Source organism: Amblyomma maculatum, chromosome 7, assembly GCF_055883805.1.
Source record: "Amblyomma maculatum isolate TAMU_Amacu chromosome 7, ASM5588380v1, whole genome shotgun sequence".
In the NCBI taxonomy this organism is placed as follows: Eukaryota; Metazoa; Arthropoda; class Arachnida; order Ixodida; family Ixodidae; genus Amblyomma; species Amblyomma maculatum.
Genome location: NC_139350.1, coordinates 47,648,408 through 47,665,290, shown reverse-complemented (window position 1 = coordinate 47,665,290; position 16,883 = coordinate 47,648,408). Strand labels below are relative to the sequence as shown.

General features: G+C 44.0%; 1 protein-coding gene across 1 annotated transcript in view; it reads left to right on the top strand.

The window, feature by feature from the left end:
- l(2)37Cb (DEAH-box helicase 16 lethal (2) 37Cb) overlaps positions 1-16,883 on the top strand; it is a 98,550-nt gene that overhangs the window by 13,496 nt on the left and 68,171 nt on the right. Inside the window, exons 5-7 of the mRNA XM_084609054.1 lie at positions 3,060-3,232; positions 7,148-7,277; positions 13,492-13,626. Of these exons, the coding sequence (XP_084465180.1) occupies positions 3,060-3,232; positions 7,148-7,277; positions 13,492-13,626 (438 nt within the window). The remainder of the gene's footprint in view (positions 1-3,059; positions 3,233-7,147; positions 7,278-13,491; positions 13,627-16,883) is intronic.

Genomic DNA, 16,883 nt, shown 5'->3' with positions numbered 1-16,883 from the left:
ATCAAGAACTTCATGGTCGCTGGGCCAAAGCTGTATATGTTGGCAAACTGCATTTGCAGTGATTGCAAAGTGTGATCGTGATGTGATGTGGCGCCGTAGCTAGTGATTTGCAACTAAGTTATGTGTCTGGTAGCACTACAAGAGCTCAAGTCAAAAAAGTGCAATGAAATAATAAAACTAGTGAAAACTATTTATGCTTGTTTCAGAAAAGATGTGAGTAACAAGCCTGTGAATTTCGCTGCTCAGACGAAAAATAAATGAAAAGCAAATAAGGTACTTCTGAGTGGAGTTGAAACTGGCTGAATAACAAACAGATCAGTTTATTTATCCTCGCCAGAGAATTACCACTTCTGTTTTTATATCATTTGCTTTGGTCTTGGCTTGATAATGTCTGGCTGTGTCTCGCTTTCTAGGCACAAGACTCATTTATGTCAGCGGCACCAGCTAAGCACTTTCTTTGCATTTACCAGATAGATTTGTTGCTCATACTGAAATGCAACATAATATGCAACAGCTACAGTGATTCTCGATGGGAAGCACCTCTAATTGAAGAACCCAACGCACACTTCCGGTATGCTCACGCAGATGCTCACATATGCAGTCGCACTTGTGCTCTTTGTGGCAAGCTTGAAGACCTTCTCTACGTTGGATTCCCACGGCAGGGGCTTCTTTTAGTCATTTCATAGCTAAATGACCTGCTCTCTGTTTGCTGAGGTCATAATTCATAATGAGGGCACAGGTGTGTCTCTCTTGTTTTCACTATAGCTGCAGCTGAACCTGGCGATGGATGGTGCCGCATCTATTGTTGAAATGTCTGTTACAAACATGACTGTGTACCAAACTTTAAAGCTAATTTGTCCTTTATAGCCAGTCGTCTTCTACATCCAATGGCTGTTAAAAAAGAGGTCCATTTAATGAAGGCCATAGGGCGACCAATCATTTGGATGAATTGTGTCTCTTATACCCGATTGTCTGTTACATACATGTCTCTTATAATAGGGTTCAGCTGTATTTACTCGATTAAGCACCCCCTTTTTTCATGATCACAATGTTGAAATGGAGGGGAGGGCTTAGATTAGAAAAATGTTAAATGCCCTCATCAAGAAAGCAGACGACAAAATCTTAACGCTTGCCACACCGGATGCTGTGAGCTTACCGCAACAGTGCTGCCCACGAGAGTGGCTGACGACGGCGCTCTGGCCGTGCACTAAGCCCTATCATCACTAGGCCTAAACGGTTTCGCATCAAAGCTGCAGCGAGTGGCGCTTTGGAAATATAGTCAGTTGTTCACGGAACTGCCTTACTATAATTTCAGTCTTGATATAAATTGCCTCGCAGTAAAGGGAAGGAGTAATTTCGGCAACGCAGATCGGATGAGCTGCCTCACACCGGCGCTGCGGCTGCTATGGGGCTGTGAGCATAAAATCGCTCTGGTTACTTATCAGTGATCTTCAGTAAAGATTATTTTTTTTAGATTCCTTTATCCAAGATCATATTATTTAAGATCAACAGATTTTAACACGTTTTTCTGACGGTGGTGAAAGGGATCCGCCGCGTCTGCGCCGATGGACTGCGGCAGGCGCGGCCAGTACCGTCCGCACCACGTTCAGTGCGATGGCTGATTGGCTGGTAGCAAGGGTTGCAGTTTTTTTTTTTTTTTTCGCGATGCTATTTAGTATATTTCACATAATAACGACTAGCTACAAAATTATAGATGCACAGTAGTACTGTGATGCCTGTGGCACTTTTGTTGTTTAATTTGGGTATTTTCTCACCGAGTCCCCGGTGTCATGATAACACATGTCCTCGTTGATCGGATTAAAATGAGTTCCTCAAACTCATTCGATACCTAATGTTATTTCTATCAAACTCAACTAGAAACTCATCATAGAAAGTCATCAACTAGAAACTCTTTACCACCGACTTCACCTGAATTGTGCATATACAAGTGGCTTGCATTGTACCGTTTCGGTGAAATGAACAGTCCCCATTGTGACAACTGTGGCTCGATTGAAACTGTGGAACATATCCTACTTGAGTGCCCAGCGTACGCTGACGAGCGTGCATACTACGAACGTAGCATAGAGAAGCTCTCCCCAGTGCCTTTAACAATGAACAGTGTTTGAGGTCCCTTAGCCTGCCCTAGGCAACAGACTCTCGCAATGAGCTTTTTATTTATGTATTTGAATGAAAATTCACATTGCATGTTTTCCTCATGCATTTTTCAAGCTGAGAACTCTATAAGCACATTTGTCAGATCACGCATTTCATCATTTCATTTTATACCATTACTCCACAAAGCACCTTGACACGTATATAATGGCCACATTTTATCTTCCCCTTCATTTCTTTTATTTTCCTCACCATTCTTTTTCAATCTTTTCCTCCCCAATTCCTCTTCCTACACAGAGTAGCATGCCAGCGAAATCACTCCTGCAAAATTTTGTTTTTCATTAAAGGGTCTCTCTCTTTCTCTATTTTCTCATGTTACAGCAAACAAATGTCGTTCGATGGAAATGACATTAAATTTGCCATGTGGCAGGGGTATAACTCTTGCACTCCTCTGAGAAATTTGAAGGGCTGTCACGTGACCAGAAAGTTGTTTTGCCACAGTTATTAAGGGTAATTACTTTAGCCGGTTCAGGGAAGAACCACAACTTTTATCGAAAAAATTGGAGGGGGTCGAGTGGAAAGTCTGGTACGTTTGGCATGGAATGACCCATTTGTATCAGGATAGTGTTCACAATGTCCGAAGCTCTGCATATTGTGCACTATGCATTCCTGCTAGGGAAATAAAAAAAGAAAATTCCTCAAGCATGATTGGGTGTTCCCTCTGCGGCCATCAGTTGGAAAACATTGTAAGCGACACAATGACCTCATCTCCCTTACTCTGTTTCTCCAACCATACGTTCATGCAGAACTGCCAAACTTTGTCTTGCTTTGCCCCTGTTTTTCTGCTCTTTGTTTGAACTGCGCTTTTATTTCTGGCCCCAGGGAGTAAGGCATTCCTAGTGTGGAGACCCTTGATGCGTTTGTTGAGGCAACCTCTGCTTGTACAGGCATTTGAAGAGGCTGCCAAACGGCTGAAACTGGAGGCTGAAGACAGGCAACGGATCTTGCCTCGGCTACGGGTGGAGTCACGGCGCAAGTATCTGGAGAAGCGGAAAGATGACAAGCTGGTTGAGCTGGAAGCCGACATCCACGATGAGCAGTTCCTCTTCTCGGATGTCAAGTGTGTGCCTGTTTCATTCAGTGCATGCATGCTGGGTGGGTGGGTGGCTGGACATTAGCAGTGCATTGCAAACTTTCACTCTGCATTGGTGAAGCCACTCTTCCTACCACTTTCTCAGTGACGTAATTGAATGAGTACTGTTCGGGTTGCTGCCTTCCGGACTTGTTGTGCAAGTAAATGATTTCATAACTAGTATAATTAGCAAACTTAGCTACGTTGCTAAAGCTCTTCATCAAGAAGCTGACTTAGAAGGATCCATGGGTGGATAAGGAGGCAGGTTAATGTTTAAGTTACAGGTGCTCGGAAGTTTTTGGAACACTAAAACTATGAAAAAGTTAAACCTTGCTGCCTAGAGATGCAGCCAGCCATTGAGGGCTTTATTGTTTAGAGTGGAGAGGCAAATGCCGAGTACACCTTTCAGTTCACGGCTGTTTGTTTAGATGTCCAGAAAATTAAGGTTTCTTGGGATTTCAGCATTTTGAAAACTCCTGCGTACATAGTCCATGGCTTCATTGGTGGCATGCCTCTTTTCAGTGGGGAAAGCTAGTAAATAAGAACACTTGGAGCTGCAGCAGGCACTGCAGATTGCTTTACCTAATGCATAATTGAACAGTTCGTAGAAAATGTAAGTGGTAACTTGTGCTGTTTAGGTAAAAAAAAAAAACAAGCAAGTTGGCACCTTGCTGTCCATCCAAAAGGCAAAACTGAACTTGTTATATTAGCAAATCAAGCAATTGGTGGTTTAGGTTTTGTTACTGCAACAATGTCCCACTCCTGAAGTAACAAAAATAGAAAAATAGGAGTAATAGCCTATGACAGTGAAAGATTTGTGGTCGAATTGCAGCGACAAAAGTCCTTGAGAGAAGGCCTTCCAGCCAACGCGAATCCACTGGTTCTCGTGACATCCTAGTCAATCCCCTGGCATGAAATCAAAGGGAAATAGCACTTGCTTCAAAGAAATTGGATCAACTGCAACATCCTGACAATCGGTGGATATCAGTGGTTGAAATGCCTCTTCTTATGGGCATTTACTGCGCCATTTTCGGGCTTTAATCGACTGTAGGAGACTAGGAATGGGATGAGTGCATTTGACAGGTATACTTTCAGATCATCACTGGCAGCTTGCCAGTATCGCTCGAGAGGAGAGTATGTAACAGTGTGTGTTGCCAGTACTCAGCGGTGGGACAGAAGCCTCTGGACTGACAAAAAGGCTTGAAATTAGTAAGTTAAGAATGGCACAGTGAACCGTGAAAAGGGAAGTGACACAGGTGCAATGGTTAATTGTGAGGATTAATGTCCTGAAACGGCACATGCCTATGAGGGGTGCCATAGAGGAGCCCTCGAGATGATTGTAGACCACCTGAGCTTCGTATGCTTCGTGTGTTGTCGTGTGCTGACATTGCACCACACATGGGCGGCGCCTTTAGTGTTTTGCCTCTATTGGAAAGCTGCTGCCTGGATTCAACCCAGTTCTTTGGCTCTGTGGCTCTTATTGGCTTAACCATGGAACCACCACAGTCGGCAGGTGTAACACTAAGACAGGAAGCATGCAGAGTGGATAGAGGGAGAGGCCTTTGTCTTGCTGTGGGCGTATACTCAGGCTGATGCATCGTAGTGATCGCACTTGCAAAGAGAGAGCGTGCAGTTAGGAAACCTATATGATGGCATCCAAAAGGAGCATAGTAATTCAACAGCTTTGTTCTTCATGCTGCATTTCATTTTTGTCACAAATATATTTGGTTAGTCTTTGAAGTAAGCTGCATGTCTACTACTGTTACTGCTCTCTGTATTGGCCTGGTTTCTCTTGTGGTGTCCCAATCCTAGCGTTGTGCCTTTTGTGGTGCCTTCACACTTCCATGTATCCCAGTCCCATATTTCAGCAGCATCTCATGGCTGCCACTGCAGTATAGCCTTCAGATCACATCTTTTCTGTTCTTTCTCTGTCTCAGGCTTCTGACATGTCCATTGCAGGTCTCTGATGTCCACCACATCTTCTTGTAGAGCATTGTACCAGTAATGTTGTCCTTTTACTCCAATATGGTGTAAAACCTCCTGTACAGTACACTTCAGTATGGCTCTGTAGTTCCACGGTCAAAAGCCTGATGCAGGTAGCTTGGTCCTAGCCATAATGTTGCCATTTCAGTATTTGCTCTCTTTCTTAGGCACATTCTTTAGCGCACATGCATTAAGAGTTGAGTGCATGTGATTGTTCAGGCTTGTGCATGAATGTTATCACTTCTGAAAAGTCGGCAACCAAGTTAAAACTTATGCCCAGAAATGAAGTTCAGCTGTGCCATTTCTTGGGCTAGTTGGTGAAGTTTGCTTATTTTGAGAAGTTTGTAGACGATTTTCCAGCCTGTGTGAAACTGAGAAGTGCCAGTGGGTTCAAAAATAGGCAAGCAGTTCTTGCTGATGTCTGTTGGAGTTGTACAGAAGAGAAAGGGTGAGCGTGGTGACTATATGCATGAGGGGCTGAATTTTTATCATATTCTGATTTTCCTGACAGTTTCTGCTTCTGCCATTGAGCCCTCACTTTTTCCATAGTATGGGGTATGGGTTATTGTTCTTGTACTTGGCTTGCACGTTTATATTAAGGAGTATGAATTCAGATCCTTTGCTTGCCGCAAAGCCTGCTACATAGTGCTCATCTCCATTCCCACCACTAGTAACGGCTTGAGCCACAAATGGAGCCTTTGAAATATAGTGTATGCTAACCACAAGGTAGGTATTTTGCAGTGGTTCTGACATTGAAGACTTAGCTGGGAGCTTGTGGATTTAACAGAGCACTCCATGTCTTCTTGTCCGTTTCTAGAATGGCTGTCAGTTGTCATGATTCATTGCCTTGGGTGCATTTCATGGACTTGTCTTTGTAAGGAAGTCAACTTTTTAATCGGTCGGATATATTTGGCACGTAGGGAGAGACCCAGCTGATGCCATAATTCAACAAACCCTGTGTGCAACTATTGACATGATCCAACATTTCGAGTGCTTTACAGCCACTTCACAAGGCCTTATCTATTGAGGCCTCACCACCACGTGAGCAGATAAAAGGGATGAATCATGCATGCTTGCAGTGAAATGGTGCTTTTTTGAACAAAAGGCCATGTTAGCTACACATTTTGTGAGTGCTGAATCTGATTGGATGCTTTCTGAATGGACTTGGTGCACAACTGTTAGCTGTTGCTTGAAGTGTATTTTTATTTGATTTCAAAGAAAAGAAAGAAATTTAGGAATGGTGCTTCTAGAGGTTGTGCGGAAGCCTTCAGAACACCGTGGCATTATGCAGATTCATGTGATGTGCACATGGCGGAAAACATTGCCATATGCTAAACGGTCGTATCTTGGTGGCCATTGATGATACATGACTGCTAGCCATGCTGTATCGTATTGGGAGTTAGCCTTTCGGCTGTGGAAGCTGAAGCCCATCTGTACTAATTACCACAGAATTTACAATGCTGAATGGCTTCTGTACACTGACTAGTACAAGGTTGAGAGGCACAGGTCAAAAGCAAGCAGCCAGCAGAATGTTTAAAAAGCCAAGACCGCTTTAATCAGGTGCTGAATGCGTTGGGTTGCATGGCCGTAGAGTTCGGATCCAACTTCACTTATGGGTTAGGTGGACATTGTATAAGCCTATGTGGTTTGCTGCCTTCTGGAGATTTGTGGACAATTATTTCGAATGTGGAAATTTGTAGTGGTACTGTACATTAGAAGAATTTCGACACTCTACATGTTGATGCTCCGTGTCACATTGTGCACATTGTGCTGCATGCGTTTGCTTTGCCTCATTCTAGGTTATTACATTTTTGTGTATGTTGAAAATGTCGGGACCTTTTCATATTTTAAACGCACTGCAGAGTGGCACCCTTTCGGTGGTCTGTTCGTCGGGACTGAATGTGGTACCTTCCTGCGCAGGCTGACAGACCGTGAGCGCAAGGAACTGGAGTACAAGCAGAAAGTGCTCCAGCTGGCCAAGGAGCATGACAAGGCACGTGAGCTGGAGAAGGTTCAGCGCTACCGCATGCCCCAGGAGCGTAAGGGAAAGGTGAGCTTCCCTCGGCACGAGGCTTAACGGTGGTGTCGCATTGCTGTGGGAGAGCTCTTTTGCTTCTCCGAGGACAAAGATTGGAGGGTAATATGGGGACAATGAGAGACGTAAACACCAGTTGCTCCTTGTGTGGGTACAGAATGGGAAGGCCTCTGTACAACCATCCGAGATGCGGTATGCATTGCTTATGACAGGGAGCTGTCTAAAAACTTCTGGTTCTCTCTGATTTACTTTTGTGACCTGTATCACAGATGCTGCTTGTCGGCTGACATAACATTAGGAAAGCAGCACAGGTACTTTATTCTTTTTCATGTAATTCCATTATTATTCCTGTAAAATTTGCTGCATATGTTGCAGTTGATTATGACTCACTCTGCAAAAAAGCATTGGCATGGTTTGGTGTCAGGCCTTCCTCTTGAGGAATGCATGAGTATGTTTCAATATATATAGAATAATATCAACTGTCTTGTGACAGTGCCTACTCTTTTCACTCGAAATAATGCAGTTATTGCTTGTGGCTTTGAGACCTGTCTGTTTGTTTTTATATGCTGTACATACTAATTTAGTGTGTTATATTACAACTCAACTGTAGCGCAGAAAAGGGTAATGAAATAAAGCGTTTGTTAGTACAGTACAAGCTCGTTAATTGGACCACCATTAGTTCGAAATCCGGATATTTCAACTGCTGGCTCAGCCCCTGCCAACACCCTTATGAAGTTTGTGGCATCAGACACTCGCTGATTCACACGCTACAGGTCTCCCGGAGGTTAATTCAAGCAGGCCCTTTTGGTTGACCGCATCCAGGTATGACTGCCGTGGTGCAAGGTCATTGAAGCAGCCCTGCTTAAAACAACACAACAGAATTGCTAGCTTGTATCTAATGTGCTTCCAATAGCAGATTGATGTTGATCAAATGGTCCCACTTCTGAGAGGAATTTAACTGCATAGTTATGGTTTTGCTTTTTTGAGCCTGCCGCCAGTCCACAGCAGTGGAAGTTCCAGCAGCCGATGTCAGGCAGCCAAGCTGACTTAGCTGAGCACTGTTTCGGATTGCTGATTAGTGTGTCACCGGAGTTTTCTTTTCCTTGTTTTTTCTCTTGCCACTTCGGCACTACTGAGCGAGTCCCTCACTTCCGTCCGTGTGGTTCCGTCAATTTTCTCTCCCAGTGTGCCGAAACTGTAAACTCGTCACGCGCTGTTTGGTGTTTGTACTGTGTAGCCTCCTCTCATGGGACTTTGCCGGTATTAATACAGTGGTAGTGGAACTCCGCTGCGTCACACTGAAGGACGCGGGAGGCTCTAACAATTTTGGAGAAGTTCTGCTTTGATGCTCCAGACAGTATGCCCACAATAATGTATTGATGCAAAATGTGAAAAGTAGCCATTGCCACATTGATCTCTTCAACATCTGGCAAGCATTTCCCACTCTTTCACTAAACAGATTTATTGTGATGCAGCCAGTTAACAACCTTTCCAGGGTCATTGATAATTTGAACAAATAATTCACACATTTTCCCTGGCCTCTTGGAGTTTGAAACTGTATTACTTACTGCATATGAAGGAAGTCATCAGTCACCAAAACAAAGGAGAGCATAGCAGAGTGGCCTTTCTTTAATTTGTGGTGCTGATAAATTGGAAATTCATAGTGTAATCATTTTATGCTTCAATGATAATTGACTAGACAGTAAAAGAAACAGAAAAGCTGTACAAACATGTCTGCATTGACCAGGAGTAGTGTGCCTGAGACGGCATTCAGTAGGCCTGGAAGGTTGATTTCTGTCCCACCCTTCCACCTCAAATGAGCAAGCTGAGTTGGTAGTTCCTCCCAACTTTTTGATATCATTGAATAATCAGTGCTTGGCCATGACATTCGCCAGCTGCTGCCTTTATGCTCGCAGCACCGGCAGTACCGAATAATCTCCAGAGCAGGAGCATTAACACTATCGTGCTAAAAAGACCACACGTCACAGTAAGACCTGAATGCACAACCTCCGTGTGACATGTATGGTGCTAGATCACATGCTTGCAACATGAGGAGGTTTTTATATCAGTGCCAGAGCTTCACTACCCTTGTCTGCTCGATTGCTTAATGAGGGCCTTGGTGACATGCGTAGGATAAGGGGCCTCTTGCAGGACTGCTTCCGCTACTTTTTGACCACGTTCCACGTGGCCCTTGCATTTGTAGAGGCTGTTCTAGGTCTGCTGTTGTGGACGAGGATGGTGTTGGTGAGCACCCTCAAAGTCAGGTTGTATGCAACATGAGTACGTACATCCAAAAGTTGAAGATTGGGTAGCCTCTACTCAGCTGGTAGAGCACAGTGCACGAGATACAGATGGCTTGTATCTACGTGTTTGCAGGCCACTGGCAGCATGTGGTTGTTTACTCTTTGCTTTCTAAGCAGTTGGTACAGAAATGAGTCCAGATATGTCAGAACTAGAGGGGGTTTGTAAGACAGTTGAATATATTGCTAATGCAGTACCTAAATAATAGCAAAAGGTAGTCGTACCTGGTATAATAGCAAAAGGTAGTCGTACCTGGTAACTAGAAGCAAGAAGGCATTGCTCCCACATAGTGACATTCATCTTGCAGTGCCGTGCTACCCACAGGAGTGCTAGAAACCATGATACTGACAAGGCGTTGATGGTCCTAACGTGCTTCGCATTGAAGCTGCTGGGGATAGTGCCTCAGAACTACCCGCTGCCTATCTTAAGTTGTCTAATCATTTTACCATTGTGCTCTGAATAGGGTAATTCCCCTACAAAACTAAGACAGGCTATGGTGTAGGCTGCCGCTAGGCTTTAGTTAGTTAGCTTAGCCTCACCGCATTTCACGAATACAGCCTGGAAAAGGAGTGCAAGGGACCAAAGGCCAGCCCACAACAACCCCATCAGACAGTGCCATGGTGCTTGCGCTGCAAGCAGGTGCCCAAAGCTACGCAGCCAACTCATTCAAAAAGAAATCGGAGTGTTGTACAAGAAACGCCAAGGGCACAGTGTGCAGTTAAATTAAATCAAATGACCAGCAAAATTAGACTTTGACATAGTACTGCATGACTTTCCCACACTTTTTCACAGGATTTCCAAGGGGATATATTCCGTTGGTTCAATACAGCCAGTGGTTCCAAATACTATTTGTGTTTGACGTATCCGGGCTTGACTGTATCTTTAAAGCTTAAAATAATTGTACGAGTCATTTGGGTAGTTTCAAATTGATCAACATCGTAAATAAAAGCAAACAGTTCCGCTATGCCTTTCCTGTTTTTGCTGACTGTTGACTTATACAGTTCTGCTGTATTATTTTAAAAATTGTGCTCAGTTTTGCTCGTTGTACGGCTTACTTGTGAGGGGCCATTTTGTAGTCTGGCAATAAGAGCCTCTGAAGTATGACGCCTCAAACATTGTGGGAAATGAAATTTGAAACTGAACCTGAAAGTTGCGCAGGTTTGGCATGCTCATTGTGCTTTTGTGCTACAGGCGCTGGTAGTAAATGGGCGGGTAACTTACAAGGTGGAATTCTGAAAGCAGTACAAAAAGCTCGTGGTACTTGAGGTTGTGCTATACTGTAGTTCTCCTGTGTGCTTGTTGGAAACTGAGCCCATGCAGCCACTCTTGATCTTGATTGTGTCACTTAGAATTGAACCTGTGCAGATCCAGTGTTGTGGCACAGCTCATCTTCATTGCAATCAAGCCCAATACTGCTTAACACTGCACCAGTTCCAAAACAGGATTGTTATTTGTATCAAAGGCTGCTAACCTCATGGTTAGCAACTGTTCAGTTGCAAATATAAATGATTTGTAAAGAAAGATCTTTTTTTTGTGTGTTTGTGAAAGATGTAACCATTAAGAACAAGCTGTAAATTATAAAGCGTGGCTTCTTTTTCAAGCAAGCATGTGTGCACCATGCACTTGACGTGGCTCACGGACCTGGCAATGTGTTGGGTTGCATTCATGGTTGAAAATTCTTCAGCAGCATCACAGCTGAAATTTCTGATGAAAGCTTTATTTTTTTTTCTCGCTTCATTCTATTGCAAGTTCATTTATTTGCTGCAATTTACAATTTAGCCATGGGTTTGTGCAGTTTCACTTGTCATAGTTGAGGGTAAGTGGGAGCATATTGAAGTGTTATTTGTTGGATACGCTCACAGCTTCGGTATGTGACAGGAGTGTCTGTTGATTCGCTTACCCAGGGTGGTGCGAGAAAAATCTATGCAACTTCAATTTTTTTGAAGTATGTTTAAACTAACTAAACCATGGTAAATAATAGTCAGTCAACATGCAGTTCAAGTTCAGTTGTAACTCCCTGATAAAAAGTTAGTCTGGTAAAAGAAAAAGCGGAATTCATTGTTTGTTTTTTTTTCTTTCTGTCACCTTCAAGCGTGTAAAACCTTATGCTAGCAGAAGATTTTAAACATTCGAAGGTGACAAGTGAAAAAACTTGCATTGTGCATGTATACGTCCAATAGGATAGTTTGGTTGCATTGTATAACTGTAGGGTCCCTATTCTAACTTGGACGTTATTTTCCTCTCTGGCCCATATTTTACAGACTGTGTAAGCAGCCAGTCGGTCATGTTGCACTTAAGGCTGCTGTGTAGTCTTTCCAGGTTCTTAAACTTAGATTTTTGGATTTTTGCCAATAGTGGCCTGCCGGTGGCCTTGTCAGGTTTCCGATCCTGGCACCAGAAGATGGAGGTTGTGTAGCCCTTTTCAGGACTGAAAAAATTGTTTTTGTGGTTTGTTTTTCTGTCAGGCAAATTGTTTACACCATAAGGGCTGTGCAGTGGCATAGAAGTTCCTCACTAGCATCTGCACCTTGTTTAACACACTTGTAGGAGAGCATGACTGGGAGGGGTTGTCTGGTACCTGAGTGTCTTGGCTGGTCTGTGTGTGTTGGGAAAGTAAAGATTTTGCTTTTAAATATGGGCCTAAAGGGGAACTTCACTGTTTTCTTTTTTTTTTTTTTTTTTTTACATTTTGAGTGACTAACTGCATCATATTCGTTAGAGTCTGCTCTCTCTGGCACAAAAATAAAGGAAAAGCTTTTTTCAACATGGTAAATAAAAGTAGTTTAAAGCAGCAAAAACCCCTTTAATCAACAGTACCCGACTTATTGACCTGTTCAAGAAAAAGCCAGAAATCTGAAATTGGCTTTAAGCGAAGTTATGATTTTGTGACAAACCAACCAGTAACGTCGCATACTGTCATAAAACGTATCATGTTAGTGCTAATTGGCTAAGCTGGCTACTGTAAGGGATGGCTCGGATCATTATATGTTTGAAATGACCAAAAATAAGCTATAAATTGCATCCATCAGCAAACAAAGAGTGAGTATTTCCTGCATTGTTTTTGTCGTCATTAGAAAGTGTCTTTGATATGTTATGCCCATACATTTTTGTGCTGTTTATTAGGTTGTGGCTGGGTATTTTGTACAGCATGACACGCTGCTATTTGTAGGGGACGAGGTCCAGTCAAGCTGCGAAAAGCGGCTTTTTACCTCGTCTCCACCATGTTCAATGGAAATAAATATTTTATCTTATCTTAAAACAAAAATACTTTTGAGCATGTAGACTGCGTCACGCACGCAAGGGTGCTCATGGAAAGTGCCTTTGATTTTAGGCCACAAAGTGGGAAATTTTGAAAATAATCTGCACTGCAACAAAAAGGCTGCCTTTGCAGAAAGTTGCAATGCAAATGTCAGAAAGCTGTGAAGAGTGTTTTGTTAAAAATTTCATTAAAATCTATGGAGGTAGAAAAACTGTAGTTTCACGCTGCATTCAATCCTGTGCCATTAGGTGGCCTCATTTGCCCTTTGGTTTTCCACCATATGCTGTAAGGTGCCTACTAACAATCTCTAAAGTTGAAATGAACATTGCAATTGAGCCCACGATTTCAAGGTTATCTTTACTCCGAAGGTTATTTAAATTGAAGGTTCCTGCTTTTCTTTTTCTTTTTTGCAGAGGTAGGAATAACTCTCATTCAATTCACTCTTGTCAGTTCCCCCATGTTTACACGCAGCCTATCAGCTATCAACTTTCACTATCAAGCCTGTGACCTTGACTTGCATTTTGTGTGAAAATGCACCACCAGTTTGTGTCCTGTATTGAATCTGGCCTCTCAAAATGTGACAGACATTGCAAAAGCTTTTGTGGCATGATTGGCCGCCATTTTGGGCCACTGTTGTGTCTCACTGTGAAGCATGCTGTGTGGCCGCAGGACGACATTGAAGACTACGTCGAGGTGGACGAGCGGGAGCAGGTGCCACAGGCAGAGCAACGCAAATGGGAAGAGGAGCGCATGGGCATTGCCCGCATGCGCTTTGGGGCAAAGGATGCCAAAGACAAACGCCAGGTGAGCACCACCTTCTTCCAGGAATAGCTTGACGTGTCTATTCTCTCTGCTTTCACATTCAAGCTTCATTCTTACATTCAGGCATTCTCTGTTGTTACATTCAGTGAGTGCTGCTGCATGGAATTGTCTCCGATTTCCTTTCAGCTAATCGCTTCTTGTAGTGCAACATCCCTGTACTTGGTTTAAAGAAGCATGGCTTTTCATATAAAGAACCTTGAACATTGAGAAGACTGTTGAATATGTGTGCAGTCAGGATCATTTCGGAGTTATCTACTAGTGTCTCATGTAGTAGAGACTGGCAGACTAGTAGAGAACCCTTAACTTGCTCCCGCATTCACATGGGCAGCGGTATACGAGAAGGATGTCACTGTTTTCGGATGACGGAGGTCTGGTGCACACAGAGGAGAGCGTGTCTGCGCTGCCTGCCTCGCTCCTTCATTCCAGACAGATTCAATCAGTGTACCTTGTTGGGCCTCTGGTAGTTTTGGCGGGCCAGAAGAGGGACAAGCTGGAGATAGGTTACAGTGAAATAGCAAGGAAACTTTATATAAAATGTTTACATGGTTGTCACTTTCGTATCAAAAGAGCATGGAGACAAGGTGGGCCTCAGAGCCATGACTGGCACACGCATTCCCGCTCTTTTTAAAGTGTCCCTTATCCCTAGGTCCTTAGATAACTGCAGTTTCTTCACAAATGAAGTAGTAAAACCAAAGAATTGTGTTTATCTCGCTCGCTATTACAAACGTGGGACAAGGGATGCAGAGGAAAACTCCGCCAGCCGTAGCTTGAAAAGCCCCTGTGCCCATTCTTCACATGGCAACCATGGTTGAGGACTCGTGGGATCATACATGGGATTTGCACACAAGAAGAAATTTATCAGAACAAAATAAGTACATACAGCAATTATCGGTTCCATTTTACAAATGATGCATGCAGTGAACGTTGAAAGAAAAGATGCACAAAAATTCTTGCAAGGAACAGAGAGAGCCAAGAGCATAACGAAAGATATAAACATAGAGAAGTGCTCCATCGAAAAAGATAATGGCAGCTGGTTATCTGTTTGAAATTTCACTATACCGATGCCATGTGTTGAAAGAGGGTTCAGTTGTCTCGGGAAGTTGTAGCACAATGACAAGGAGTTGTGATGTCACCCTAGATATGCAGGCATGCATCTGATTAAAGGCAAGATTGTTTCATACAATGGCAGTAAGAAGGCACTGTACGTCAGAATTTTCACTCTCGTTAGAAGACTAGGCATGGCGGTATAGGATGCCAGCTGTTTTGTTTATCTTAGTGCAGACATGTCTACAGTGAAAGCTCGTTAATTCGAATTTCATGGGGACACTTAACGAGTTCTAATTAAGTTGAATTCGAAATAACGAGAGGCATGGAAAAGAGCCAGAATTGAGACTGGGTTGCTATATACTCGGGGCAATGCAGCGGAAGGTACGAGCGCGAGCCGCCAGCCTCCACAAGCATGCTCTTAGCATGCTGTCACAAGCCAGAAACGCAGGCTGAACTGGCGCCGCACTCATACCTTCCGCTGCACTACCATAAAGAGTTAAGTCCCTGAGTATAGAAAGCACTTGCAACTCACTTTATTTATTGATGAAAATAATCGGTGATCATTTTTTGCTTTTTTTCTTTGAAAGCAATGCTCATCACTTTGCTTTCCAAAGTGCGAAAGTAACGCAGAGCATCATCTTCGCCCTCCTCGAAACTGAAAAATAGGCGTGCGACATCGATTGCCTCTATCACTTGCGAAGCAGAGGGTCGCACTGGCGCCTCTTTTTCATCCTTTTCATCATCATCGACGGCAGGTTCTTCGCCTGTTACCTGCGCGATGATGTCCTCGTCGCTCAAAGCACCACACACCACTGCACAGCTGTCTGCATCGATGTAGTCGTCGAAGCTTATGTCTTCTAGCGCATCACGCAAACCTGCGAGGATGACTTCCTGCTGACTGGGCTCATATGCTGCTTCCTTGCCTGGACCTTCATCGGCCACACTGAAGCCACAATGCCAGAAACAGTTAGAAACTGTTGCTGCCGTGACCTGATCCCAGGCACGCACCAACATATGCAAGGCTGTGAGCAGCGTCACAGTGTAATCCTTCATGCCCGAGCACAGAACCATGCATTCCAACATGTGGCGCCTGTAGAATGGCTTCACATTCTTAATGACGCCCTGGTCCATCGGCTGCAGGGCTGTAGTTGTGTTCAGTGGGAGAAAGACGAGCTTTATAGCCTTGAGGTCCACATCAACCGTGTGTGCGGAACAGTTGTCCACTATCAAAAGAACCGTTCTTCCGCTCATTTCAAACTTACGGTCGAGCTTGATCAGCCACTGCCTGAATATTTCTCATGTCATCCACGCTTTACGATTAGCGGTGTATTCCACCGGCAGTGTGCAGATGTTCTTGAAGCAGCGAGGCTTCAGAGCCTTTCCTATGACAAGGAGGGGCAGTTTCTCCGTCCCGGTCATATTTGCTGCGACCAAGACGGTTACGCACTCCTTACTATGCTTCCTACCTGCACAGCTGTCTCCCTTGTAAGCCATTGTCTTAGCAACCTGTATAATAGCGCGGTTTCATCCGCATTGAAGATATCATGCGGCGAATAGGCTTCGAGGTACTCCTGCAAAGCATCCATGTGCCATGTCGTGCACGTTTCGCTGTTCACATCTTTGCTTTCGCCCGACAAAGTGCGAAACACAATGTTGTGCCTGTCCTGAAAGCGATGAGGCCAGCCTTTTGAAGCATTGAAATCTTCGATGTGAAGGCGAAGCGCAAAGTCTGCCGCCTTCGCCATGACCATCGGACCACACAGTGGAATGTCCTGGCTTCTCATTTCTTTGATCCAGCTGACCGTCGTGTGCTCTAATTCCAGGTGCTTCGCGGGCCTAAGTCTTGCGACTGCTGGCGAAAACTTCATTTTCGTACGCATTTTCAATCGTTCTCTTATTTTTTATGTAAGTTGAGAGCATGCTTTTAGGGATGCAATGCTTCTTAGCAATTTCCAATTTGCTTGCCTTTCCGGCATCCACTTCACACAGGATTTTCACCTTTTCCTTCGGCGTTTTCACACTGTATCCTTTGCTGCGAGAGCACATTGTGAAAGGCACAACGGTTGAGCCCAACTAGCGACACAGCACAAAGAACAACGTACGCGCGGCGCACAACATGTGAAAGAACAGCCGCGACGCCTCGCTAACCTCACCCCACTCATCCGGGCACTTACGCTGATGGTGATAACGGT